The sequence below is a fragment of the Euleptes europaea genome, chromosome 11 (genome assembly GCF_029931775.1).
Source record: "Euleptes europaea isolate rEulEur1 chromosome 11, rEulEur1.hap1, whole genome shotgun sequence".
NCBI classification, from domain to species: Eukaryota; Metazoa; Chordata; class Lepidosauria; order Squamata; family Sphaerodactylidae; genus Euleptes; species Euleptes europaea.
Genome location: NC_079322.1, coordinates 10,358,980 through 10,386,574, shown reverse-complemented (window position 1 = coordinate 10,386,574; position 27,595 = coordinate 10,358,980). Strand labels below are relative to the sequence as shown.

At 44.9% G+C, this 27,595-nt stretch overlaps 1 protein-coding gene across 2 annotated transcripts; it reads left to right on the top strand.

Annotated features, from left to right (window-relative positions):
• Positions 1 to 377: 377 nt before the first annotated feature.
• PDCD6 (programmed cell death 6) lies at positions 378 to 27,165 on the top strand. Of its 2 annotated transcripts, none has more exons than XM_056857986.1 (6): positions 378 to 430; positions 596 to 657; positions 21,344 to 21,388; positions 21,815 to 21,967; positions 25,340 to 25,449; positions 27,024 to 27,165. In XM_056857986.1, the coding sequence occupies exons 1-6, from the start codon at positions 378 to 380 to the stop codon at positions 27,120 to 27,122; spliced, it is 522 nt and encodes a 173-aa protein (XP_056713964.1). In that variant the 3' UTR covers positions 27,123 to 27,165. The 2 variants fall into 2 exon arrangements, with proteins under 2 accessions (XP_056713964.1, XP_056713963.1); XM_056857985.1 differs by having other exon boundaries at positions 21,815 to 21,973.
• Positions 27,166 to 27,595: the final 430 nt, after the last annotated feature.

The following is a 27,595-nucleotide window of genomic DNA, read 5'->3' as shown; positions in this document are numbered from 1 at the left end:
GTCGGGAGGCGGCCTGGCCTAGCGGAAGTTCCGTCCGTGAACTTCGAGCGGGGAGGCGGCCCAGAGCGAGCGAGGAGCCAAGAGGCGCCGGCTGGAAACCCCCCGCGCCTGCTTTCGGAGGGAATCCCCAGGAGGCTCCGCCCACCCGCCGCTGCCTAGGCGGTGGCGGCAGCCCCAAATTAGGCCAGTCACGCGCGTAGGCCCTTCCCCCTGCCCTCGTCAGCGTAGTTACGTCAGGGAAGGGTGCGTCAAGGAGGGGGAGAGACGCCAGCCTTTCCTTTCCCGACGGCGCTGACAGGGACCCGGAACTCGGGCGGCGAGAGAGGCCTTTGCCGGGAGCCAGCGGGGGCGCTTCGCCGCGGAGACCGGCCTGGGCCATGGCGGCGGTGGGAATGCCGGACGCGAGCTTCTTGTGGGGAGTCTTCCAAAGGTGAGGGCGTCTCGCGTGACCCCCCCCTCCCTCGAGCGCGGCAGGGCGAGCTCCTATCTGTCCGCGGCCCGCCGTGGAATTCTGGGAGCGGGCGGTTTAACGGCCGCCGCGCCGGGCTCCCTGTCCGCGCGCCGTTGCCATAGAGACGTTTTGGTGTCTCCGCAGGGTGGACAAGGACCGCAGCGGAGTCATCTCGGACGGGGAGCTCCAGCAGGCGCTGTCCAACGGTGAGTCCGGGCGCCGCTTCGAGCGGGCGGCTGCGGGGCCAGGGAGGGGCGGGGTTCGACACGATCCGGAAGACAAAAACGGGCTCCAAACACGAAACGCGCAACGCGCCGTAGGGGCCATAATCATAACGCAAAATGAGCTCATCAAAAGGGTGAGCCCCCCCCCCCACTCCCCAAACCGAGTTTGGGAAGATTAAATGGCAAAGTACGTACCTACCTTCTGCAGCGAGGTGGCCTTCCTCTTGGAAGGCTAACGTGAAGGAATGGGACAGCCACTGAGGAGGCCCTGTTCTGCGGCTCTCTAAATCTCCTTGGCTGATGGGCAGAAATACTTGAGAGAAAGTGCTCCTCCTGAGGGCAGACAGGCCTTGAATGGTATTGGACTTTGGTCAAGAAAAGTGGTGTCGAAATCCTCACTCATCTGTGAAGCAACAATTTATTCCAGGACCAGGTAAGTGCTAAATGAGCCCTGGTTTTTTAAAAGGATACTTGTTATCAGAGAGGCTGTAGCAAACGTTTTCCTACACAAATACTTTAATGAGTTTGAATATAAATTGATTCAGCCAAAGTCATTAAGTGATTGCAAGGCTGGTCAGGATAAAGGCCATACATAGTCCTGATCTGTCAGGAGGATGATAGGTTAAAAGGGAAGCTGGAATCCTTTGAAATCTGGGGGCTGTATTGCCTTGGTTTGTTGTGAAGAGCAGACAAACAATTTATTTTTTAAAAAATAGCCTTCCTGGTTCTCTTTAACTTCAGGCACTGTCATTGCCCAGTGTGACTCCACATTTTTGTTTGTTGTATTGGCATACACTTTGTGTGTTGCCACAATACTATGCTGAAGTACTTTGCATCAAAGAAAGCAACAGAATGGATGGTGGTGTGACTGACATAGAAGTACATTAATATTTTTTGCTGCTTGCTACTGTCCATTGTAATACACTGAAGGATATTAAAATAGTACAAAGTTCTGTTGCCAGTAAAGGGCCATGAATGCTGAGGGATTCTGAAAAAGGCTTTGTGGCAGTAAATCCAGCATGACAAGCAATTAAATCAGCTAACTTTAGCTGGGGATGTGGCATGCACTGTATGAGTTATATACATTAGTGATTACACCACCCCCATCCTGACACAAAATTCATGTTTTCAAATTTGTGAGAAGCTTGTATTACAACTGACCACCTAGGAAGTGCTGCTGCAATTGTGAGGTTTGGGCAACCAAAATGGTTATATTCTGATGAGCTGAATATCAGAATTCGTTACAGAATGGCTTGTCGTATAAGTATCCCATTGTGCTTACTGTATTTTTCCATGTAAAAGATGCCCCCATGTATAAGATTACTCCTATTTTTTGGAACCCAAAATTAAGAAAAAAATAGGGGTCATCTTATACATGGGGTGAAAGAGTCCTGTCACCCTGGCTGGTGTCTGGCATTCAAACCGGTCACCTCCCATCCGGGGCCGGCGGCAACCATTTTGAATGACAGACGCTGGCCGGCCAGGGCTACCGGCCTCTTTCGCTGCTCGCTCTCCTCCCCTCCTGTCAGCTGTCCGGTGTTGAAGAGAGCGAGTGGAAGAGTCCTGTTGCCCTGGCCGGCTGGCGTCCAGTGTTCAAGCACAGTGTTTTGGAAAACACGGTCTTCAAACACGGTGTTTTGGAAAACACAGTGTTTAGCATTGGTTCTTGTGGGTTATCCGGGCTGTGTAACCGTGGTCTTGGTATTTTCTTTCCTGGTGTTTCGCCAGCAGCTGTGGCAGGCATCTTCAGAGGAGTAACACTGAAGTGTTACCAAAATTGCTCTTTGGATGGGGAATTAGCTCGAGCAATCGGTAACTATGTATTTATTAAGCCGGGATCGCCCTATGTCTACGAGGGTTTTTCTCAGTGACTCCCCAAATAAAGACAGACTCAGGAATTCCAAATTAAAAGGTGTTTTTATATATATATATATATATATATATATATATATATATATATATATATATATATATTCATTCATTCAATGTTACAAATAACACACATAAAAGAAACTAGGAATAAAGATAAAGGAGGTAAGCTAGAGACATTTAGGGAGTTATTAATTAGGATACTTTACCAATCTCTAGAAGTGGAGATGTTCCAAAATCCGTGGCATAGAGGTAGACAGAATACAGCGGGGGGGGGGGGAAGAGGGGGGGTGTATGGAACTTAACACACGAGGGAGACAGGGCAGAGTGAAAGGGGAAGATCTGCACTGAGCCTTGTTGGGTAGGGCAAAATATACCCTTTTCTGGGGGGGGGGGGAGTGAGATTCTCCAGATGGCTCCTTCCTAAAAAAGGATCAAAAGACTTTTTCTATGGCTGTGACTATCGGACCAAGTGACAATTTGTTTTCTAAAGCTGGCACCCCTTGATTTACATCCTGAGATGGTCCTTCTCCGGAGGTTGTAAATCTTCACATTCCAGGGAGGCGGCAGGGGGGATCCTTTAATGTAGATAGCTGAGGATGTTTCCCCAAAAGATACAGGAAGAGAGGGGGGGGGAATATGCAGAGAAGGGCTACGTGATGCTCTCGCCTTGCAATAATGGCTTCTCTTTGGGTCAAGAGGCAATCAGGGATCATGGCAATTCTTTTGCAGGTTCTGCAGAGGTGATCCGGTCTCTTGTCCTGGAACAGCCTGTTGTTGCAATGGAGCACTAGCCCAGAGCAGCAGGCTATTAATGTGCAGGCAGCAATGTTTCAAACAGTTCAGTGAGTCTCTGTTATGGGTGCCATCTCCAGGGCTGGAGCTTTTTAGGTATCATAAGGTATCAGCAGGACAGTGTCTCTCAGTGTCAAGTGTGTAGGAAGAGTAATACATAGTCAGAAAGGGGTTGGGTTGAGCTGAATCATTGTCCTGCAAAAAGTATCAAAGGTAATGTGCTAATCATTGTCCTGTAAGTATCAAGATATTGTGCTAATGAGGGTGTGGTATGTTAATATGGAACCATTGTATCCTGAAGTGATCTGTTAATATGTGAAATCCAAAGCATGGCTATTGTTGACTGTAGTCTTTGTTAGTCTGGAGGTTTTCAGGACAGGAAGCCAAGCCTAGCAAACGGCTATTCCAGAAATGAAATCAGAAGGGCCATTAAACCAAACAAAAATCAGAAAACTCAGGAAAAACAGTCTCCTATAGGAAAGGTATTCTTGCCATTTATTAAAGGAGTCACTGATAGGATGGAGAAACTTTTGAAAAAACATAACCTACAAACAGTGTTTAAGCCCACCAAGATAATACAACAGATGCTACGATCAGCAAAAGACAAAAGAGACCCCCTCACCTCTGCAGGAGTATATCGTATACCTTGCAGCTGTGGACAAGTTTACATCGGGACCACAAAACGCAGCATACAAACAAGGATAAAAGAAAATGAAAGATACTGCAGACTTGGCCAACCTGAGAAATCAGCAGTGGCTGAACATGGACTGACACAAACAGGACACAGGGTCTTATTCCAAGACACTGAAAGACTGGTCAATTCTACCAACTATTTTGTCAGATTGCACAGAGAAGCCATTGAAATTCATAAACATCAGCACAACTTTAACAGAAAAGAAGAGAGTTTAAGAATGAATAAGGCTTGGCTTCCTGTCCTGAAAACCTCCAGACTAACAAAGACTACAGTCAACAATAGCCATGCGGATTAGCTTTGGATTTCACACATTAACAGATCACTTCAGGATACAATGGTTCCATATTAACATACCACACCCTCATTAGCACATTATCTTGATACTTACAGGACAATGATTAGCACATTACCTTTGATACTTTTTGCAGGACAATGATACAGCTCAAACCCAACCCCTTTCTGACTATATATTACTCTTCCTACACACTTGACACTGAGAGACACTGTCCTTCAGTGTTACTCCTCTGAAGATGCCTGCCACAGCTGCTGGCGAAACGTCAGGAAAGAAAATACCAAGACCACGGTTACACAGCCCGGATAACCCACAAGAACCAATGAACTCTGACTGTGAAAGCCTTCGACAATACAGTGTTTAGCAACTTGCTGGTACATTATAGCACTGTCAAAATGGACTGTTTCACAGTTGAATGTGCCAGATTTCTTACATAACTAGAAAAGAGTATGCATTGTGTATAGACATCCATGTGTTACCGCCACTATTTTGCCCTGTATGCATGCAGTGGGAATCTACAAGGGTCTTCAGCCTGCATACATGCACTAAAACAAGGTTTGTGATCACTACATATGGAGATCTGTAGCCAGCTTGTATGATTTTCTTTTCGATTGTTTTCATTTTTGAAACAGCTCTGTGCTCTTTCTGCTTGTTGCTGGTTTCTCCTTGGATTTCTCTTCTGTTCTGAGATATCACTCTTTTACTTAGCCAAAAGTTTTCTGCTTCTGTAGTAGGACTTTAATGACAGGCACAAAATCCTTTTTACTGATTAGCTAGAGGTGATGTGGGAAAAGAGGTTGGGCCCCAGATGAGCAGCCGAAGAGTGACTTGGTAGGTATTTCTTGAGCTGCTGCCATGGCCACCTTCGCTTCTAGAAGCCACTGCAAGCGGTAGGCAGCACTACAACAGATCTCTGTTTTGAGTTCTGTGTTTTGCACTGTAACACTTCTGTTTAGAAAAGTGAGCTTTTTCTTGTATGGAAAGTTGTGCTCACTTACCTACTGTGAATTCCACCCATCTACCCACAAAGCTTGCCTTGTTCTGTTGGAGCCCGCCCAGATTAGGGCTGCCAAATTGAACATTGGTGGACTGTGATATTTTGAAAGAGTTTTGCTAAGATAGTAAAGTTCATTCTGTAGGGGAGGAAACTCACAATCTGTTTTTCTGTGCCATCTTCATCTCAAAAATAGCTTGCTTTTTTTGGAGTGGAGTTTAAAATGGAACAAAGCAACCTGCAGCAAAGCGTGGATTATTTTTGCTTGTCTGGGAATAGCTCCTTTACAGTGACTCTCAATGATTAAAGAAGCCTGCTGGGATTGCCCCAGCAGACACCTCTTTCTGGTCTGATCCAGTGGGACTGTTCTGGTGTTCATTTTTAAAATAAAAAAAGTTCTCAAAACATCTGAAATTGAAAGTCTAATGGATAATGAAACTAGCACTGCATCTGTGCTGAGGAAAAAACTTTGTGTTTTACAGAAGATTCTTTGCTGTGTTTTTAAAGTGCATTTTGGTATGTCTTTATGCTTTGGTTACATAAACTAAGAATGAGTTCAGCTAGTTGTGTGTGTAAAGTGCTGTCAAGTCACAGCTGACTTATGGCGACCCCATTGGGGTTTCAAGGCTAGTGACGTTGGGAGGTAGTTTGCCATTGCCTGCCTCTGTGTGGGCTGAGAGTTCTGAGAGAACTTTGACTGGCCCAAGGCTTCATGTGAAGGAGTGGGGAATCTTAACTACTCCACCATGCTGGCTCTCCAGTTAATGTTTACCTAATATAATGAGCACAGTTCCTTCAGATCCCACCATGTGACCATTCTGTGTCTTCTGGATGTGAAATAGCTGATTGTTTCCGCTATGAGCTCTAACCCAAAAAGGCAGCATATAAACATTTAATCAGCACTGCAAAAATAGTTTATGTCCTCAGAAACACTCTAGTAAAATAAGGTTATAGTGTATGGACCAGAATAATACTGTGCAGAATTTTTTGATTACTCTTTTAACAGTAATCCCAAAATGCAGATGTGTATAACAGCCCATTAAATTACATACACATTTCTGAATATGTGACATTAAAATCTAGCCATTGGGTTGGATGCTGCTAGCTTTTCTGTTGGTAAAAAAGGAAGGAGGCGCACCCCCTTTGAGCACCCAAAAAGACGACACTGAGAATCATGAGACCTTCATGTACAGAAGATACGTGGATGCAGGCTGTAGCAGGGAGAGGCATTGGGTGAGAGAGAATGAAAAAGCTGGCTGGATCTAACCTGTTCACCCTTTTTGGATTGTCTGCAAGTGTAAAGGAACAAACCAACTAAACCAAACTAAAGTAACGGTGTGTTCTGCACAGATGTTTTTAGGTTATCTGCTTTATGTGCTGTGTGTTTTGTGGAAAGATTGAGTAAAACACATCTTAAGTTTTCAGAATTGTATAGTGGAAAGTGCCATCAAGTTGCTACTGATAACCCCTCAAAGGGTTTTCAAGGCAAGAGCTGTTCAGAGGTGGTTTGCCAATGCCTACCTCTGTGTAGCAACCATGGACTTCTTTGGTGGTCTCCCATCCAAGTACTAACCAGATCTGACCCTGCTTAGCATCTGAGATCTGATGAGATCAAGGTAGCCTGGGCTATCCAGGTCAGGGCTTTCAGAATTAGGCAAGTGGATTTTTCAGGTTTTAAATCCTTTGTGTACTGGAGCCACCTACTTATCTAACTTAAGCAGTTACCCAAACTGGACCCAGAGAAGAGAAAATTAGCTTTAAAAGTGTTCCAGAAAGGAATAACACAAGATCCCCTGATGTGTGCTGGGAGACAAACTCTGCAAAGCATCCACAGTCACGCAAGTTCCTGACCTGCCTGGCTGACAACTTCCTTTATTAAATGGTGGAGGAAGCTACAAGGGGCTCAGCCATGCTTGACTTAGTATTGACCAACAGGCAAGAGATGGTAGATGGAGTGAAGGTGGTGGGGACCTTAGGGGAAAGTGACCATGTCCTCCTAGAATTCCTTTTTTTGTGGGGGACCAAGGAAGTTTGTAGCTACACGTGTATGTTCGATTTTAGTAGGGCAGACTTTAATAAACTCAGAGGCATTCCATGGGCAAGACTGCTAGAAGGGAAAGGAGCAAATGAAGGGTGGACTCTCCTAAAACAAGAGCTCTTGCAAGCTCAAGCCATCGCTATTCTAACAAGAAGGAAACATGGTAGGGGATCCAAGAAGCCAATGTGGATGAACAGAGAACTCCATGATGAGCTAAGGGAGAAAAAGGAGATGCTCAAGAAATGGAGGCAAGGACATACTCTAAAGAATAGTATCTTCGGGTTGATAGGCACTTAAGGTCAGCCATCAGAGCTCACAGCTGAGGCTGGCCAGGGAGGATCACTACACGAAAAGCTTCTTCTGATATGTGAGGAGCAAACACAAGGGAAAAGAGACAATATGCCCTCTGTTGGGTGAAAATGGAGAAACTGGCAGAGGACAGAGAAAGCAGAAAGGCTTAATGCCTATTTTGTCCCAGTTTTCCCCCTGAAGATCTAGAGATGGTAGTAGGCAAGGCACAGTATCCGGGCTGCTGGTTGACATGGACAAAGAGATAATTAAGAAGCACCTTGCTGCATTGGATGGGTACAAATTCCCTTGGCCAGATGGAATGCCCTTGAGTGTGGTTAAAGAACTTTCTAGAGAGCTTGCAGAGCATCTGTCCATCATCTTCCAGACCTTTTGGAGGACAGGAGATGTGCCACAAGACTGGAAGGGGTGAATATTATTCCAATTTTCAAAAAAGGGAGAAGGGATTACCCAGGAAACTACAGGCCAGTCAGTCTGACCTCTGTCCCAGGGAAGATTCTAGAGCTTATTTTAAAGGGATCAATCTGTAAGGACTACTTCTGAAGTCAGCACAGATTTGTCCCCAACAGGAATTCCTCAGGAACGACCAACCTCTTTTCCTTCTTTGATCAAGTGATGAGCTTACTGGATTGAGGGAATGTCATTGATGTTGTTTACCTGGATTTCAGTAAAGCTTTTGACAGGTTTCCCCTTGATGTTCCGATGGGTAAACTTGGAGGACTGTGGCCTCTAGGATAGTTGGGTAGATAGGGAACTGGTTGGAGAACCGCACTCAAAGAGTAGTTGTCAATCACATTTCATCTGAATGGAGAGAGGTGTCCAGTGGGGTGCCACAGGGCTTGGTTCTAAGCCCGGTACTTTTCAGTATTTTTATAAATGATCTGGAAGGGGGGGTAGAAGGATTACTTATTAAATTTGCAGATGACACCAAATTGGGAGGAGCAGCAAACACACCAGAAGATATAGAATTCAATGAGATCTGAACATACTGGAAAAGTGTGACAAGACGCAATTCAGAAAAGATAAGTGCTGAGTTCTACATCTGAGTAACAAAAATGATGAACATGCATACTGGATGGGGGATACAGTTCTGGGTAGCAGTGCATGTGAACAAGATATGTGCTTTTGAACAAGATGTGAGCAGCCAGTGTGATGCAGCGATAAAAAGGGCTAATGCGATCTTGTGGTATATCAACAGAGGCACTACATGATTACTCTGTTTAAGTATTAGAAGGGCTGTCACTTAGTGGAGAACAGGGAGCTGTTTTTGTTGGCAGCAGAGGCTAGGACTCACAATAATGGGTTTAAATTATGAGTGAAAAGGTACCAGCTGGATATTAAGAAAACTTTTTTATGATAAGAGCTGTTCAATTGTGGATCGGCTGCCTAGGGAGGTGGTGAGCTCCTCCTCTCTGGCAGTCTTCAAGCAGTGGCTGAACAAACTCTAGGCTGATCCTGCATTGAGCAGGGGGTTGGACTAGATGGTGTGTCTAACCTCTTCCAACTCTATGATTCTATGATCTTGTAGTCTCTGTATACCATGGTGGATTTCAGTTGGGGTACCCCAAAATAAAATCAAGAGTGTGTAATTGTAAACACTGAAGTGGTCAATAAATAACTTTTATTGTATACAAAATAAAATTAAAATAAACATGTAAAAAACCTACCTGAGAACTGATTCCCTATACAGTCACACACCCCAACAAGAGAGTGCTCTTTATGAAATGGAGAAGAAACTGGGAAATTTTAGGGAAGGGACATACAGCCTTAAATCTAGGGCTTGAGGCCTAGAGAGGTCCAGGGGTAGATGCGGTGGAGATCCAAGAAGCAGAATGAGGAGCCAGCAAAACAAGGAGAAAAGGCCTGCAGAGTGCAGCAAGGGTTCTCAGAAGGAAGCCAGAGTTCTGAACAGCAGAGATCTGGACCAGATCTGCCAGGTCTGAGGGTCCTTCTTTTATGGATAGAAGTATTAGCAGTCGGACCCTCCTTCCGTTAAAGGGCTTCATGGAGGCAAGAGAGCCTCTAAGGTTGGCATCAGAGGAGTCAGTAGAACTGCTCGTACAAAATGGATGCCGCTCAGAATTTTGGGATCTGTCCTCTTGTTTTCAAGCCTGGGCAAGAAAGGGTTGACAGCTGACTTTTCCCTGGCCAAAAGGTGTGCCTGGCTTCACAAAGAAAGGGCTAGTTAGAGCCCTTTGTATCATCTCAAGGTGCTTTAATCAGCCATTTCCCACCATATGCATCCAAATGGTCCAGGCATTTACATTTATGACCCATCAAACCTATCCTACCCTTTTGGTCTGAAACCCCGGAAAAGTAATTCCCCAGTAGTGATTACTTTTGTCATCTTGATGTTCAGCTGTAGTCTTGCTTTGGCACTTTAACTTTCAACAGTAGTTGTTTCAAGTCTGCGCTATTTTCTGCCAGTAATGTGGTTCTATTTGCATTTTTCAAATTGTTAATGTCCCCCCCCCCCCGCCAATTTTCACTCCACCTTCATCTAAATCTAACTCATCCTTGCTTATGGTATGCTTATGATATATTCTACAAACAGATTTAAGAGATAAAATATATCCTTGTCTGACACATCAGCCTATTGGAAACCATTCTGCTCCATATTCTGTCCTAACAGTAGCGTCTTGTCCAGAGTATAGGTTGCACATCAAAACAATCAGATGCGGTGGCACACCCATTTCCTTTAAAACTAGCCATAGGTTTCATGATTTAGTCAAAAGCTTTGCTTTTGAAGCACAAGCTGATTTTCTTCTGAAATTCATACGCTTCAGTAACCAAAGTAAATTTGCAATATGATCTCTGTGCCTCTTCTTTTTCTGAATCCAGCGTGAATATCAGACATTTCTCTTTTTTAAAAAAAATATTTATTTTGAAGGATGCAGAAAGGAAAAAAAGGGAAGGGAATGGGGAAAGTCCGTCTGTTTTCAAACAAAATTGTATTTGTTTATATCAATCAACATATAAACAAATACAATTTTGTTTAAAAAGAATCAACATATTCAACCTTTAGTTATCAGGCATTTTGACTGAGTTGATCTAGCTACGTTTATCTAAATATATATTCTGGTAATGTAATAAACTAACTATCCACTGAAATGTAAATATAAAATGATTGCCATTTCTCAGTAAACTGTTCTACTGACTCATTTGTAGCAGGGTTCATCATAAATGTCATTTTTGCCATGTTTGCATACTCGAGCATTTTGTCTTTCCAGTCTTTTATATCAGGTATAGATGTTTGCTTCCAGGTTCTTGCCAGTATGATTCTTGCAGCTGTTGTAGCATATTTGAACATATCTCTGAATCTCATGGGCAAATCAGATGGTATAATGCTTAATAAAAAATACTTGGCGTCCAGTCTTATTTTCATTTTAATTATGTTCTGTAATTCATGTTGAATCTTCTTCCAGTACATTTGTAGCCTTGGACACGTCCACCAAACATGAAAATAGGAGCCATCTGTTTGTTGACATTTCCAACAAGCCCCTGTTTTCTCTTTCGAAGTGGCCATCTGGGAAACCATGTTAGGCGTCATATACCACCTATAAAACGTCTTATACCAGTTTTCCTTCACTTCTTGACTTGCGGTATATTTTAGTTCGAGAGTGCAAAGTTTTTCCCAGGTCTCCATCGGAACCATCTCTCCAAAGTTTTGCATCCATTTAATCATGTTTGTTTTAACTTGTTCTTCTTCTGTGTCATACTTCAAGAGTAATTTGTAGATTTTTCCTAACAAATGGTCATCGCTCTTAGTTACAAGTGATTCAAATTCTGTCAGTTCCCAGAACGACCCAGATTGTAAACAGTCTCTCTTTAGAAAACATCTCAGTTGAAGATATGTCAGCCAGTATATCTTTTTGAATTTATCTTGAAGCGTTGATAAGCTTTTGATCTCTCCTGATGAGTCTACTGTGTCACGGTATAGTAATGGCAATTCATTTTTCAATTTGATGTCTTCAAGGTAGGCTTCATTCGGAGACATTATGGATGGCGGAGAGGGACTCATTCTTTTTTTGTATCTTTTTGAGGATCACTGGCTTAATATCGCAATCTTCGGAGGTTCTACCTGATGACAAGGTTACAGTAGGACTCCAGAGATCTCTATGGAAGCCTTGCATGAGGTCCGCTCTTTCCAGTGTTATATTTCTGTTCATGGGGCGCTTAATTCAATCTACAACCCAAGTCAAGCAGGCTGCATGATAGTATAGTTTGAAGTTCGGTAACGCAAGCCCGCCTCTTTTTTCTCATCTTGAATATCAGGCATTTCTCATAAGAACATAAGAAAGGCCATGCTAGATCAGACCAAGGTCCATCAAGTCCAGCAGTCTGTTCACACAATGGCCAAACAGGTGCCTAGGAATCCCACAAACAAGACAACTGCAGTAGCATTATTCTCATTCCATATATGGTATCTCTGTTGTAAGATATTGAGCATCACTTTACTGGCATGAGAAATTAATGCGATGGTCTGATTGTTGCTGCAGTCTTTGACGTCTCCTTTTTTGGAAATTGGAATGTAAATTAACTGTTTCCAGTCTGTGGGCCATTGTTTTGTTCCCATATTTGTTGGCATATTTTTGTCAAGATTTGATGGAATCAATTCCTGTGGCTAGGAGGGCTCTACTTATATCCCATCTGCTCCTGGTGATTTGTTTCTCCCAGTTGCTCTCAGTGCAGCTTTCATTCAATTTTCTAAAACTGTAGGTTCTTTTTCAAAAGATTCTCCTTAAAAGATATCTTCTGTATAAATCTGCCGTGTACTGTTTGCACCTTTATTTTGTCCAGTTAATGTATTTCCATGTTGATCTTTCAGCATGCCTAACCGTGCTTTAAATTTCCCTTTGATTTCTTGGATCTTGTGGAACAGATCTCTTGTTTTTCTTTTTTTGTTGTTCTCTTCTATTTCTTTACACTGGTTATTATAGTTCTCGTTGTCTCTACACGCTGGAACGCTACATGTAGACTTTTGATTCTGTTTCTGTCACCTTTTACTTTTGCTTCTCGTCTATCTTTAGGAATGTTAAGAGTTTTATCAGTCATCCATCAAGCTTTTCATTTATTTTGGCTACAGGAATAGTCTTTGTGCATTCTTCCTTAATAATAGCTCTAGTTTCAACCCATAGTTCTTCTGGTTTACATTCACTTGAACTTAGTAATGCAAATCTGTTCTTTACGTGATCTTTAAACTCTTCAGGAATGTTGCTTAGATTGTATTTTGGAACTATGAACGTTCTGGTGTTCAGTTTTATTCTAATTTTCAATATTAACAATTAATGGTCTGTACTACAGTCCACTCCTGGTCTTTTTTAGCAGAGAGAATAGTCCTTCTCCATCTTCTCCTTCCAATTATGTAATCTATTTTGAGTTCTTTATTGACCATCTAGTGATGTCCATACACTCCTCTATTTGGTTGCTTGAATCATGTGTTTGCAATGAACAGATGGTTGTCTTCACAGAATTCTAGGAGTTGCTTTCCTGCCTCATTTTGTGCTCCTAGCCCGAATCTGCCATCAATATTTGATTCTGCTTTGTTTCCTAATTTTGCGTACCAGTCACCTGTGATTATCAGCACATGTTGTTTAGGTGTGGGAACAATGTCTTTCTGGATGCTTGCATAAAAGCTTTCAATTTCTTCCTCATCAGCATGAATAATGGTTATGTTGATAGACTTTTCCTAAAGTCTGACTGATATTATTCAGGCACACTTTACATTGTAGCTCCTGACTGCCTGTGCTACATCTTGCCTCACTATTAAAGCAACTCCATTTCTTCTGTTTTTATCATTCCCTGAGTAAAACCCTTTGTAATTTTCTGACTGAAAATGCCCTAATCTAGACCACTTGTTAGTCTGGTGTCTCAGCTGCGACCATTTTGCCTTGAGTGATTGCTAGGAGTTTAGCCTCTTGACCAAGTCTAGACCTCCTATGGTATGCTCCCAGCTTTGCTGATACACACAAACCCCCTCACCATGTTAAGGTGTGCATCCAAAAGGGGGGGAAACAGAACGGAGCCTTGGCTTACCTGTGAGGGCTCCTTCTTCTCTGAGCGGAGAGGACATCTGATGATTGGGTTATTCCGTTCCTATGCTCAGGGAGAGGCAGGATTCACAGATCTTTACTTCCTGTCCCTGTGCTAGGACGGCCTCCCAACTTCCAGTTCGAGGACTTCCCAAGCAGAATTGAAGACAGGAAGAATATAACATATAAGAAAAAATAACAAGTAAACCGTGTCTTCATAAATGTAAAGAGGAGGAACATAGGGTAAGGCAACGAGTCAAACGCAAGGGGTAAGAACATGCCCGGTAACTTTCTATACTCTTAGAGTATGGCTGGTATGGCTTTACGGTTGTGGATAGTTGCGGCTCTTCGCCCTGGGTGGGCCAGATGTCCTCTCCGCTCAGAGAAGGAGTCCTCACAGGTAAGCCAAGGCTCCGTTCTCTCTCTGAGCTTCGAGCACATCTGATTATTGGGATTTTCAAAAGCTGTCCTAATCTCGGGTGGGATCAGGTCGTGGTTGCTACGTGTTGAAGTACTTGTCTTCCCAAGGCCGCATCCGCTGACGAGTAGGTGTTTATTTTGTAATGTCTCACAAAGGTGGACAAGCTGGACCACATTGCCGCTTTGCAGATCTCCTCCACGGAGGCTTGCTTGTCGAAAGCTGCCAAGGTGGCAGCACAACGGACCGAGTGGGCCATGATTCCCTTTGGGATGGGAACGCCTGAATGTTGGTAGCAGAGTTGAATGCATTGACGGATGCATTTGCTGATAGCGGCGTTAGACATCCGGAGTCCCTTGTTAGGAGGTGTAACAGAGATGAAGAGAGCCTCTGATTTCCGGAAAGGTTTAGTTCTGTTTAAATAGATACGAAGGACCCTTCTAATGTCTAAAGTGTGCCAGTTTATTTCTTTTGGGTGAGAAGGGTGCAGGCAGAAGGACGGCAAGTGTAGTTCTTGAACCCTATGAAATCTAGAGTTGACCTTAGGCAGAAAGGACGGGTCTGGGCGCAGGACCACCTTGTCCGCATGGAAAACGCATAGACTTTTTCTGAAAGATAGGGCCCCTATCTCAGACACTCTTCTTACAGATGTCACCGATATAAGGAAAAGTGCCTTCATGCGTAACAGAGTCAGTGAGGCCTCCCTTAGCGGTTCAAATGGAGGCTTGGTTAAGGCATTCAGAACAAGATGTAGACGCCACGTAGGAAATCTATGGACTGTGGGAGAAGACAAGGTGGAGGCTCCTTTTAGAAAGCTGGCGATGTGTGGATGTGTGGTGATAGGGTATCCGTCCAGCTGAGGAATTATAGTAGCAATGGCAGCAACCTGTTGTCGAAGTGTTGACGACTTGAGATTCTGAGCTAGTCCATTTTTAAGGAAGTTAAGGAGACCGGCTGTAGTTATGCCGAGGGGGTCTAGATGTTTTCTGTTACATCACCTAACAAAAGCTTTCCATGTGGAGCTGTAGGTACGCTTGGTTGAATCTCTCCTTGCTTCCAGTATGGTGGAAACTACTTCGGAGGAGTATCCCATGTTTAGTAGCCGTTGCCTCTCAAGTCCCAGGCGGTCAGTCTCAGCCAGGCCGATCTGGGTGCAGCATGGGACATTGATGTAAAAGATTCCTGCTCCCCAGGAGCTCCCATGGGTCTTGCACCGAGAGCTCTCTGAGCGTCGGAAACCATGGACGGCGGGGCCAATGCAGGGCGATCATGATGACTTGTGCTTGTTCCTTCCTCAACTTCCGTAGCACCTTTGGAATGATTGGTAAGGGAGGGAAGGCGTACAAATCTCCTTTGGCCACGGAGATTCCAGGGCGTCCACTCCTTCTGCTTTCGGATGGATAAACCTGGAGAAGAACCTTGCGACCTGATGGTTTTGGCTGGAGGCAAACAGGTCTACCGTCAGAGGGCCAAACCGTTCTTGTATCTGAGAGAATATGTTCTTGAGGGTCCATTCTCCCTTGTCCACCTGCTGTCTGCTTAGCCAGTCGGCTTGGGTGTTTAGGGTGCCCTTGATGTGTTCCGTTCTGACTGAGGCAAGGTGTCTTTCTGCTCAATTTAAGATGACTACTGCTTCGGCGTGTAGGGAGGTGGAACGAGACCCTCCTTGCTTGTTGAGATGTGCTTTTGCCAATATGTTGTCCATCCTGATCAGGATGTGCTGGTTTTTGATCATCGGATGAAACTGCAGAAGTGCTCTTTTGATCGCCCTCAACTCCAGTCTGTTTATGTGAAGACGACGTTCTGTCGCTGACCAAGACCCCTGGGCTATGTGGTGGTGAAGGGTGGCTCCCCACCCTTCTAAGCTTGCATCAGTGAAGATTTGAGTCAAAGGGCCCTAAATGTAGGAGAGGCCCTTGGAGAGATTGGAATTCTTGGTCCACCATCGTAGACTGCTTTTGATGTGGGGCGGAAGGACTAGTCGCAGATTCATCTTCCGGGCGATTTGCAGTTGGTACGGCTTTAGGAACCATTGCAGATCTCGCATGTGCAGGCGTGCCCAGGGAACCATGGGAATGCAGGAAATCATGAGCCCTTGCAGTCTGACCAAGATGGAAAGTCCTACCGATGTCATGGTTGAGGACATTCTTGCCAAGGTTGTTATGGTCGCTATCTTGTCCTGTGGAAGGAAAACCATATTCCTCACCGTGTTTATAACTGCTCCCAGGTGGTGTAGTTTCTGGGAAGATAGAACCTTGCTCTTTGCTAGGTTTATAAAAAAACTGTGTCAAGATAGTGTCTGCAGCACTGTCTGAGTGTGTTGTCTTGCCAGTAACTTGGAAGGTGCACTCACAAGGATGCCATCCAGGTAGGGGGATATGTGGATTCTCTGTTCTCTCAGAAAGGCCACAAGTGTGATGAGGACCTTGGTGAATGTTCGTGGGGCTGACGAGAGGCCAAATGGAAGGGCTTGAAATTGGTAGTGATACGGACCGTGTGTGAAGCGGAGGAACTTCCAGTGTGATGGATGTATTACGATATGCATGTATGCCTCCGTGAGGTTGATTGATGTTAGATACGCCTGTGGTGTTAGGGCTTCGATTATGGACCTCAGCGTCTCCATTCTGAATCGTTTGTAAACGACATAACGATTTAAAAATTTTAAATCCAAAATGGCACGCCAGTCTCCGTTGCGCTTCGGGACGGTGAAAAAGACAGAGTAGACCCCTGTGCGCTGTTCCGTGTCCGGTACAAGTTCCACTGCTCAGATTGCGAGAAGATGTTGGACTGCCGAGTGTGTTCTCAGGTGCTTCTCTGGTCTTACAGATGGGGAGAGTAAGAAGTGATTTGGAGGATTGCTTATGAGTTCTATTCTGTAGCCTTCTTGGATGACTCTGATCACCCAGGTATCGGGGCTCGACAGTGTCCAGGTGTCTGTGAAGGCTTGGAGTCTCCCCCCCACTAGGCCGGACCAGCGGTCATTGTTTGCCCTGCTTGTCACCAAATCGGTTGGTTTTGTCGGTTTCTTGTCCTTGGAACTGTGAACCCTTTCCAAATCTGGCTCCTCTTCTGAAAGAGCCACGGCCAGAGTTCCAGGTATTTTGCCTGCCATCCTGTCTAGGTCTTGCCATCAAATGGGATGTCCTGAAGGGATGAAAGGAAGAGGAAAAGGAGGCTTTTCCCTCCCTCTTGATGTATTTTGGGAGGGCCTTCTTTTTATCCTTTGTCTAAACCAATATGTCGTCGAGTTTGGGACCAAAAAGGCGACCTCCTTCGAAGGGGTATCCCAGAAGTAGTGCCTTGGAGCCGTTGTCAGCTGACCAGGGACGGATCCAGAGGGCCCTTCTGGCCGCAGAAGCCGCTACCAGAGATCTTGCCGAGAAGGACATCGAATCTAGAGAGGCATCAGCCATGAAGTTGATGGCCTTCAGCAGCCTGTTGAGACCATCCAGGAGTCTCCTATTGTCCTGAGGAACTAAATCAATCATTTTCCTTATCCACATAATACCGGCTCTGGCGAACAAGGCGGTTGTGGCTGATGCCTGAATAGACATGGCAGCTGCTTTGTGTGCCCTTTTTGTGGCATACTCAGCCTTTCTGTCCAGAGAGTCTTTAATATTGCCTGTGCCGTCCTCTGAAATGAGACTAGGTGATTGAAGGGCTGTGACTGGTGCCTCAACTAGAGGGACCTGCAGAAGGCCCATAGCTCTTGGCTCGAAGGTATACATTTTCTTTATGGCAGCAGGGACCTGTTTGTTAGACATTGGCCTTTCCCACTCAGATCTTATGAGGTCCTCAAAGTACTCAGGGAATGGGACAACGCAAGACTTAGGATTAACCCTGGCAAAAAATTCCTTAGTGCCCCTAATTTTTTTCTTGCTTTTAATGACCTCTGTATCCTCATCCTCATGGAGGTCGAGAGCAGCCAAAGCCTTGCATAAGAGAGCCTGGTAGTCCTCACTGGCAAATAGGTGCTACTGCTGGTCCTGGTCTTGGACCCTGTCCTCCCCCTCCTCCCCTTCTTCGTGGAAGAAAACTCCTTCTTTTTCTTCCACTTCTGTGGAGAGATTTGCACCTTGTGCTCTAATGTTGTTAGAGGGGGGTGCCTTCCTTGCAGCTTTTGTAGGCCAGGGGCTGTAGGAGTCACTGTAAGACGCTTTGTCCATTGCCAGTGAATAAACGGAGTCTCTAGAGGGGGAGGAGGCCCTGGAACCCAAGGAATCTCTACAGGATGGGCCGGCAAGCAGAGCCATTTCTTCCCTGAGGGCCCTCCGCATCAATGCAAGCATGCCGCGATCATCCGCCGCCACCCCCCCGAGGAAAGGGGAAAGGAAGTCTGTACGCTACCGCATCCATCGCCTATAGCAGATTCTCCTCTGGAGCCGGCATTACAGGCTTCTTCCTCCACCGCACCCTTGTTACTCCCAGGGGCCAAACGGGGGGTGGGCGCCGCGTCCTCCGCGCCCTGTGCTTCCTCCGAAGCGCGCGTCTTTTTGGCACCATTTTTCTTGTCTCCACGCTGCTTTCTTTTTGGCGGCACTGCATCCGCAGCAGGCCGCTCGCATCGCTTCGCTTGTCCTGCGACTTTTGAGGATGTCTTTCCCGCCACAATGTTCCTGTGGTGGGGCAGGAGCCCTGTAACTTGCTCCTCGTCCCCAGACATGAGCTCTTCCCGACTGATCTCTACTCTCCGCCATACCACTGCAAGAGTAAGGAAAAGGGTGGGAGGAGACGGGGAAAAAACTGACAAGACTGACAGAAAAAAGGAGGGGAAAACAGAGGGAGAGGATCTTAAATGCTATAAGGTATTAGGTTGGTAAGGTGGATACACTAGGAAGAAAGTGTAGGAAAAGAGACAAGCTATAGAAGACAAAAATAGAAGGCCTAGCCATGGAGGTCGCTCTAACGCTGCTTCTCCCTCTGAGGCAGGACTAGAACTGGAAGTTGGGGGGCCGTCCTAGCACAGGGACAGGAAGTAAATATCTGTGAATCCTGCCTCTCCCTGAGCATAAGAACGGAATAACCCAATCATCAGATGTCCTCGAAGCTCAGAGAGAGAATGAATTATTTGAAATGAATTATTTGAGCGCTGATCTTGATTGAGTGAAAAAAGGAAGAAGAGGACCTGGCAGTTGGTTAATAAAATAGTAATGTCATTGGGCTGGACAGACACCTCTGGGTATGTCAGGATATTGGGTGGTGTCTCCAGTGCTGGAAAATCTTTTGTTGTTGAGAAGGATCTGTCACTCAGTTGGGAGAGATTGCACTTGTTCTGCTTTCCTTGCAGCAATATCCTTCCTCTTAATTCCTGGGAATTTCCAGTGTCATGGCTCAACCTTGGTGCCTTTATGAGACTCCCCAAGTTTCACATCCCCTGGTACTTAGGCTTTCAAAGGTGCCTATTAAAACAACCAAGTCCAAAATATGAGGGGGACTCAAAGCGGTCTCGGCTGGAGGAGGGGGCAGGGTCTTCACAGGTGATTCAATAGCAGTGGTTCAGACGTTCTGCCCCTGAGCTTCTCATGAGTTTTTCTTTTTGGAATAAGAAAACCTTCATTTCTCTTTCCTGACAAGAGAAGTGTGGTGGTGGTTTTTAACTGAGGGTTGTGGTCAAATATTGTAGTTTCTTGTGTCCCTTTCTCACCAACTATTTTAATTTCTCATTAATAGCATCTCCTTCAATCGTGAGCATTGTTCAGCTAAAATTCTGATCCAAAATATTTTACTCTTTAAAAATGCAAAGTAATGCTTTCAGAGAAAGCCCTGCTGCCTCTCCTCATAGCCTTTTTAAAATATAATTTAACTATGCACAAACATAGTAAAGCCTTTGATAAAGTCCCCCATGATCTTCTTGAAACAAAGCTAATAAAATGTGGGCTGGATACTGCTACTGTTAGGTGGATTGGTAATTGGTTGACCAACCAAACCCAAAGGGTGCTCATTAATGACACAACTTCATCCTGGAGAGGAGTGAGGAGTGACCAGTGGGGTACCACAGGGGTCTGTCCTGGGACCGGTACTATTTAATATTTTAATAAATGACTTGGATGATGGAATAGAGAGCATGCTAATCAAATTTGCAGATGACACCAAGTTAGGAGGGGTAGTTAATACCCCGGAGGGTAGGGTCAGAGTTCAGAATGACCTTGATAGACTGGAGAGCTGGGCCATAAGCAATAAAATGGATTTCAATAGGGAGAAGTGTAAAGTACTTTACCTAGGCAGAAACAACTTAAGGCTCAGGTACAGGATGGGAGCTAGTTGGCTTGACAACAGTACATGCGAAAGAGATCTGGGAGTCTTAGTGGACCACAAACTGAACATGAGTCAACAGTGTGATATGGCTGCTGAGAAGGCCAATGCAATTCTGGGTTGCATCAATAGGAGTATTGTGTCTAGATCAAGGGAAGTAATACTACCACTGTATTCTGCATTGGTCAGACCTCACTTGGAATACTGTGTCCAGTTTTGGGCTCCACAATTTAAGGATGTTGACAAGTTGGAGCGTGTCCAGAGGAGGGCGACCAGAATGGTCAAAGGTCTGGAATCCATGCCCTATGAGGAGAGACTTAGGGAGGTGGGTTTGATTAGTTTGGAGAAGGTTGAGGGGAGACATGATAGCCATGTTTAAATATTTGAAGGGATGTCATGTTGATGAGGGAACTAGCTTGTTCTCTGTTGTTCCAGAGACTAGGACACGGAGTAATGGATTTAAACTAATAGAAAACATTAGGAAGAACTTTCTGACGGTGAGGGCTGTTCGACGGTGGAATGTGCTGCCTCGGAGGGTGGTGGAGTCCCCGTCTTTGGAGGTCTTTAAGCAGAGGCTAGATGACCATCTGTCTGTAGAGCTTTGATTGTGGGATCCTGCATGGCAGGGGGAGGGTTGGGGTCACTGGGGATGTGGAGGAGGTAGTTGTTAATTTCCTGCATTGTGCAGGGGGTTGGACTAGATGACCCTGGTGGTCCATTCCAACTCTTATGATTCTAAACATAGTATATTGCAAACTGGAAGGCAAAATGAAATCTCCCAGTTTTTACAGTAGGTTTCTTACAGCCTGATTTGATTGCTTTTATAGTTATGACATAGTTGACAGTCCAAAGCTTTGACGTCCTTGAGAGCAGTCATGACCATTTTAGGTTCTAACCCACTGTGATCATGAATTCATTAAAAAAAAGACTTTCCTGTGATTTTTTTAAAAATTGTTTGCTTCCTTTTTCTCTTAGGAACATGGACTCCATTTAACCCAGCAACAGTCAGATCTATCTTATGTAAGTTGTTAATTAGACTATTTAAACTTCCTTTGCTTTCATACTCACTACCAAATGTTTTTGTTTTTATATTGGCTAACCATATGTCCCTGTGCACCAGCTACAGTCTGGACCTGTATTTTGTCTGTGGTTGCTCTCACTTCATGGAACAGTCTCTGAGGTGTGGGAGTTGGGCTGTTTGAGATGCCAAAGTTCTGCTTTGGACAAGACAAGGATTCTGGAAAGTACAGGAATAAGATCTGTGGGTGGAGGACTGGTTCTTCTGGAGCTAGAAGGTGCAGCTGGTTAACTTCTGTCTGATACATCATTATTTACCCACTGGAATAAATCCTTGTTGCTTTTCATAGGTTTATAAGTGGAAGTAAACTAATAGCGTCCCATTTCTGTTACTTGTACACATTAATATTTGGGTTGTGTTTGTTTCAGCCATGTTTGACAGAGAAAACAAAGGAGGTGTGAACTTCAACGAATTCACTGGCGTCTGGAAATATATCTCAGACTGGCAGAATGTATTTCGCACGTATGATAGAGACAATTCTGGAATGATTGACAAACATGAATTAAAGCAAGCACTAACAGGTTTTGGTAATTCATTTGCAATTATAGTTGCCTGTGTATTGCAGTACTCTATAGAGCTGTGCCATATCACACATTGAAATATTGAATGGTAAAAAACAAAGAGGCCTAGTTTATTTTTGTGGTACTTAACAAAAAAGTTTCAGAATGCTACCATGTGGGCCATACTTTTCATAAAACCTTCACCAAAAAAACCAAAACCATTTGAGAATATTCTAACGACGACCATTCCTTCCTAGTGTTTATAGTTTATTTACTTTATTTATAGGCCTCCTCTCTTGCTGAGACAAGATGGATTACAGTGTAAAGCAAAGTAATCAAGTAGCATGAGACATCCAACATACAGTGCAATAAGACTAAGACTCCAAAACTGCAAAAAAATCAGATAGTAACTAATGCAAAAAATTGAATCAGTAAAGTAGAAAACAATGCAGTAAGAGCAACATAATACATACAACCAACAGTGACTTAAAACCCTGTTTTTGCCTCATGCCACTAGGGTTGATTTCAAGTTCAGTGGTAACTTTTTATGGTAGGAATTGGCTGACTTGTTTTTTTTTTTTTTAAAAAAATGGTCCAGGAGTCTATTCAATTTGTATCAGTTCAGGTTCACTTAATACACTAAGCCCAAACCCTTCATCCTTAGCTTTGGTGCCCTGCATGGCCTTTGTCTGTCTGGTCTCGCATTCTGGTACACATACCCCTCAGCTGGCCAAAGGAGATCTGCTCCCTCACATGACTTCCCTTCTTCCCTTTTGCTGCTCCATGTTGAAAACTGTCATCTCCAGCTCTTATGTAATGCCACCTTTCTGATTTCAGTCAGCCCCCCACCACACACATACCCCTTTCTATCCAAGACAGAGCTGACTGGAAATGTGAGGGGAAATACCTTCTTCTAGGCCAGTGGTCAGCAAACTCATTAGTCAACAGAGCCAAATATCAACAGTACAACGGCTGAGATTTCTTTTGAGAGCCGCCTAACTGGAGATGCCGGGGATTGAACCTGGGACCTTCTGCATGCCAAGCAGATGCTGCACCACTGACCCACAGCACCTCCCAAACGGTGCAAGTGCAGAGGCTGGCTGCCCAACCCTCTGAGCCCCCCCGCCGCTGCCCGCCCCAAGAAAGGGGGCTCCTTTCTGCCCCCACCCTGGCGCTGGGCATTGGTAGGCGGTCAGCTTGAAAGGTCCAATGAGAGGAGAGATTCGGGGACCCCCCCCCAATTGCACTCTGGGAGGGATTCCCCCACCCCCGCGCCCCACTGCCGCCACCTTCCCCTCCTTCCCAGGCCGGCTGGGCAAGGCTAGATGTGCAGCCTTACCTTCTGCCATCCTAGAAGGAAAATTCAAGAAACTCTCTAGGGCGGAGAGACTCTGCCCGTTACTCAGGGGAACTGGAGACTATTGAACATTAGGGTTGCCAGGTCCCCACTCAGCTTCGGCGGGAGGTTTGTTCAGTTGTGTGCGTGTGCGCCGACACAGCATGCGGGACTGCAGCGGGCGGCCTGCTCACCCCGGGGAGGGAGAAGAGAGGCTTCCCGGCTGGCGTGTGGGACTGCAGCGGGCAAATCGCTCACCCCGGGGAGGGAGGGAGAGGAGAGGCTTCCCAGCTGCGCACGGGCCGGCTGGGCGAGGCGATGGGAGCGCACGGGGCACACAGCCCGCTCTGGCCCAGCACAAGGCGGAGCCTGCCTCTCCCCCCCTTGCAGCAGCGGCCTGGGCGGCCGGCTGCTGCCTCTCCCTGCCGCCTCTGATCCCTCCTTGCCGGAGAGTGAGGGGAGAGGGGGCGCCGCCTCCCGCTCACCTGCTGGCTCCTCCCGCCTGGGGCGCGCTGGAACCTGGAGGGAGCACGGCGCCTTTGCCTGGCTGCGGGGATGCGGAGAGCCGCACTCAAGGGCTCAAAGAGCCGCATGCTGCTCGGGAGCCGCGCTTTGACGACCCGTGTTCTAGGCAAAGTTGCTTTGCCTGCCTACTAGAACGAGCACCTATCTATGAGAGAGCCCATCTTTTCAGTGAACCCGTTGGCACAATTCCCTGGTCCCCCCTTTCCTAATGACAGTATGTCAAACTGGCGTGAACGCACACTCCCCTTTTGATTTTCCACCTCTCGTTTAGACCAAGCGATTCTTGGCATATTAAATGTTCATTCCTCAAAATTTGAACCAGCGAGACCCTGGAAAACACAGTGCAATCCTGTGCAGACTTACTCAAGAAAATTAGTGATTTTAAAATAACATTATACTTCTGATTTCTTGAGTAGATTCCTGCCGCAAAGCAGTATTGGCAGATGTGCTGGTTGTCGCCTAATAGTCTTAATGCTTATGCTCTCTGAACAGCAGTTTGGCATACTGCATGTTCTAAATATGCCTGATATACCTTGGCGCTGACCTCTTGAAGAGAGGCATGTTCCTGTGGATTAACCCAAACACCAAGCAGGGTTGACTTTCTTTGTAGTAAAAACACCAGTTGTCTTTTAGGTTTCCTAAATGCTTTATGAAAATGAGCCCTGTGGCGCAGAGTGGTAAGCTGCAGTACTGCAGTCCAAGCTCTGCTCACAACCTGAGTTCGATCCCAACGGAAGTTGGTTTCAGGTAGCCGGCTCAAGCTGACTCATCCTTCCAAGGTCGGTAAAATGAGTACCCAGCTTGTTGGAGATAAAGTGAAGATGACTGGGGAAGGCACTGGCAAACTACCCCGTAAACAAAGTCTGCCTAGTAAACGTCGGGATGTGACAGGAATGACCAGGTGCTTGCACAGGGGACCTTTATGTTTAAATGCTTCATGTCACTGCTCTATATTAGATAGGAGGTTGTGCTTTTCATAAGCAGTGGCAGCATCATGACCAATACTCCTAAGACTTTCTGAGGCTAGGAAACCACTTGGGGTTAAGTGGATAATGTTGTGTGGACAGCACAGCTCTTTACTGCTTGCTATCATTACCAACAAATTTTAATTACTTTTTTTCATTAGATTGCCCCCTCAACTTTCATGCTTCTAGTTTTTTTTTGTCCTGCATAGACATATATAGTGCGCCATCAAACGGCATTCAACTTAAAGCAACCCCATAGGGTTTTCAAGGCAAGAGATGTTCAGAGGTGGTTTGCCATTGCCTTCCTCTGAGTAGCAGCCCTAGACTTCCTTGGTGGTCTCTCATTCAAGTACTAACCAGGGCCGACCTGCTTAACTTCTGAGGTCAGATGAGATTGGGCTAGCTATGGCTATCTAGTCAGGGCATACGTAATTTAATATTCCCTTGTGACTTAATATGTCTGGTCATCTTGTTTCCTAATTAACTCACATTAGCAGACATGGCTTATACAGACTTAAATTGTATTTCTTAATTTGATTCATGCGTGTCTTCATTTTTTCTTTCAAGGTTATCGCCTGTCTGACCAATTCTACGATCTTCTTATTCAGAAATTTGACAGACAAAGGCGAGGACAAGTGGCTTTTGATGACTTTATTCAGTGCTGTGTTGTCCTGCAGGTAACAACAAAATGAGATACTAAAATGATTTAGGAGTGGCCAGTCCACTATGCCAAATCAAGTAAATCTAACTTATGAAGTCAGCAATGCTATATTTACAAATTTAGATGCCTGGCTAAAAAAAAAACATACTTTCTGGAATATAATAATGTGCATTTTACAGTAGTAGCAGAAATGTAATACTCTCAATCAAAGAGAAGCCTGTAAATAAATGATCTCAATCCTTTGCAAGATGCTGCTTTTTATTTTTGCCAATAAAGACCTCATCATGCTTTGCTTTAGCAAGCTGTAGAAGGATGCACTGCATTAAAAAAATTAATAATTTTTTTCCAAATACGCAGCATGTTATGAAGTCACAACTTTCCAGGACTAACTACCAACTCCTTAAACATTCTTAGAAATAGTCCCCTTAGTTCTTTTAGTACGACACAAAAATATATTTGGCCCCGTTTCTGTAGATACCCTGGGGGTTCCACTGGGTAGTAGCAATTCCCATTGCAGAAAGGTATCTTCTGTGAAATATGACAACACCATTTCATGTCAATGTTAAAGTGACAAAGAGTTAATGCTTTTTCGAGTTTTTCGGCTTGGACTAGGTCTCCCAACCCAGGTTCTTACGTGACAATGTGGAGAGGCACCTTCTGATATGGAGCAGGATCCAAAGGTGCCATTCCACTAATGATAGGACCACCCCTCCAGTGGATTGCACTTCTTGTGCTGGGAGAAGGTTCCTTGCACAGGAGAAAGACTCTGCCTTTAGCAAAACAGAACATCTAGATTGTTAGTAGAGATCCCAAATTGTTTCTGCTTCTACCCGTGTTAGCCTAGATAAATCTACAACTCTTTCCCAGAGATACTTTAATGAGCAACTTCTTGCTCTTGCTCGAAGAAGGCTTGCAGTTATGGGGTTAATAAAGTCAACATGAGCAGAAAAATAAGAAGTAGATCTTCACTTTCTCACATTGGAGTACAGGAACCCAGGAGGTCATGAGGGTACTCCCAAGGACTCCTTTGCAGTGACCCATGTAGCTAATTTGAAAATTGTGTTGTCTTTAGTAAGGGGAACAGGGAGTCAGCTTCAAGGGAACAAGACAGAATCTGCTTTCCTCTCTATCAAAGGGTGGGACTTAGTGCTACTGCCACCCACCATCACCTTGGAACACTAACTAGAAAACTTTCTCATTGGATTCTGGGAACCAGTACTCAGCTCTAGGTTGGGTGTCACCAAGAAGGTACAGTCCTTATGCAATTGTCATAGTTACTTCCAGTAAAAAATTGAACTGCCTTTCACTCTTACTTTGCAGTTGCATCATAGAAAGCAAAATACCATTTGGCATCCATAGACAATGATTGCTATTTGCAGTTTTTAATTGAATATTGGAAGGTCAGGGTGCATGTGACCCTTTTTTTCGGAGTATATTTTTTTCCAGTAATCTTCCCATCCCTGATCAGTGAAAAACTTTAAAGCAAAATTGGGTGGGGTGGGAGGGGGGTTGCTAAGGTATGAGAACTACTTAGGTTTTGCTGGTAGAACCGAGCAAGGAGGTTTGTACATTAACTTTTTCTGTTTTCAGAAATGGACTGATGTCTTCAGACGCTGTGATACTGATCAGGATGGCTGGATTCAAGTGTCTTATGAACAGTACCTTTCTATGATCTTCAGTGTTGTATGACTGCAAATACTGTCTTGAAAACTTGGACTGAATTTGCCAATTTCCTTACATCAAAAAAGACTAATTTCTCATTCTTAGCTGTTGTATACGAATGGGTTAGAAAAATCAGTTGGCTAATTTACCTATTTAAAAATGCAAATTATGGCCGTAATTCCTGCAGCTACAGAATTTCAGGACTATGTTAAATGTTTTTGAAAATGTGCATGAAGTCTCAATGCCAAACTAATAGTGCCCAGACTTGCACAATATTGCATGTGCCTTTTTTTTACAGAGAATATTAAAACAGATCTGTCTAGAAATACGTCCCGTGTTCATACAAAGCACGTTGTTAAATGGGGTTGGGGAAGGTAGCCTAGTGCTCTTGTAAACCTTTGCAGCTTGGGTTCAGCTATGGTGGGTTGCATCTCTGTACATTTCAGTAATGCTATGTATATATAGCGCCCTCATACAGCTGCCTCCAGTAGCTGCATATA

Bases quoted from the DNA above. Each gene is read 5' to 3' on its own strand.
- PDCD6 (XM_056857985.1), top strand. From the start codon at position 378: ATGGCGGCGGTGGGAATGCCGGACGCGAGCTTCTTGTGGGGAGTCTTC. The intron at 21,389-21,814 runs GTAAGTTGTTAA...TGTTTGTTTCAG, and splicing joins AACAGTCAGATCTATCTTAT to CCATGTTTGACAGAGAAAAC. The intron at 21,974-25,339 runs GTAATTCATTTG...TTTTCTTTCAAG, and splicing joins GCAAGCACTAACAGGTTTTG to GTTATCGCCTGTCTGACCAA.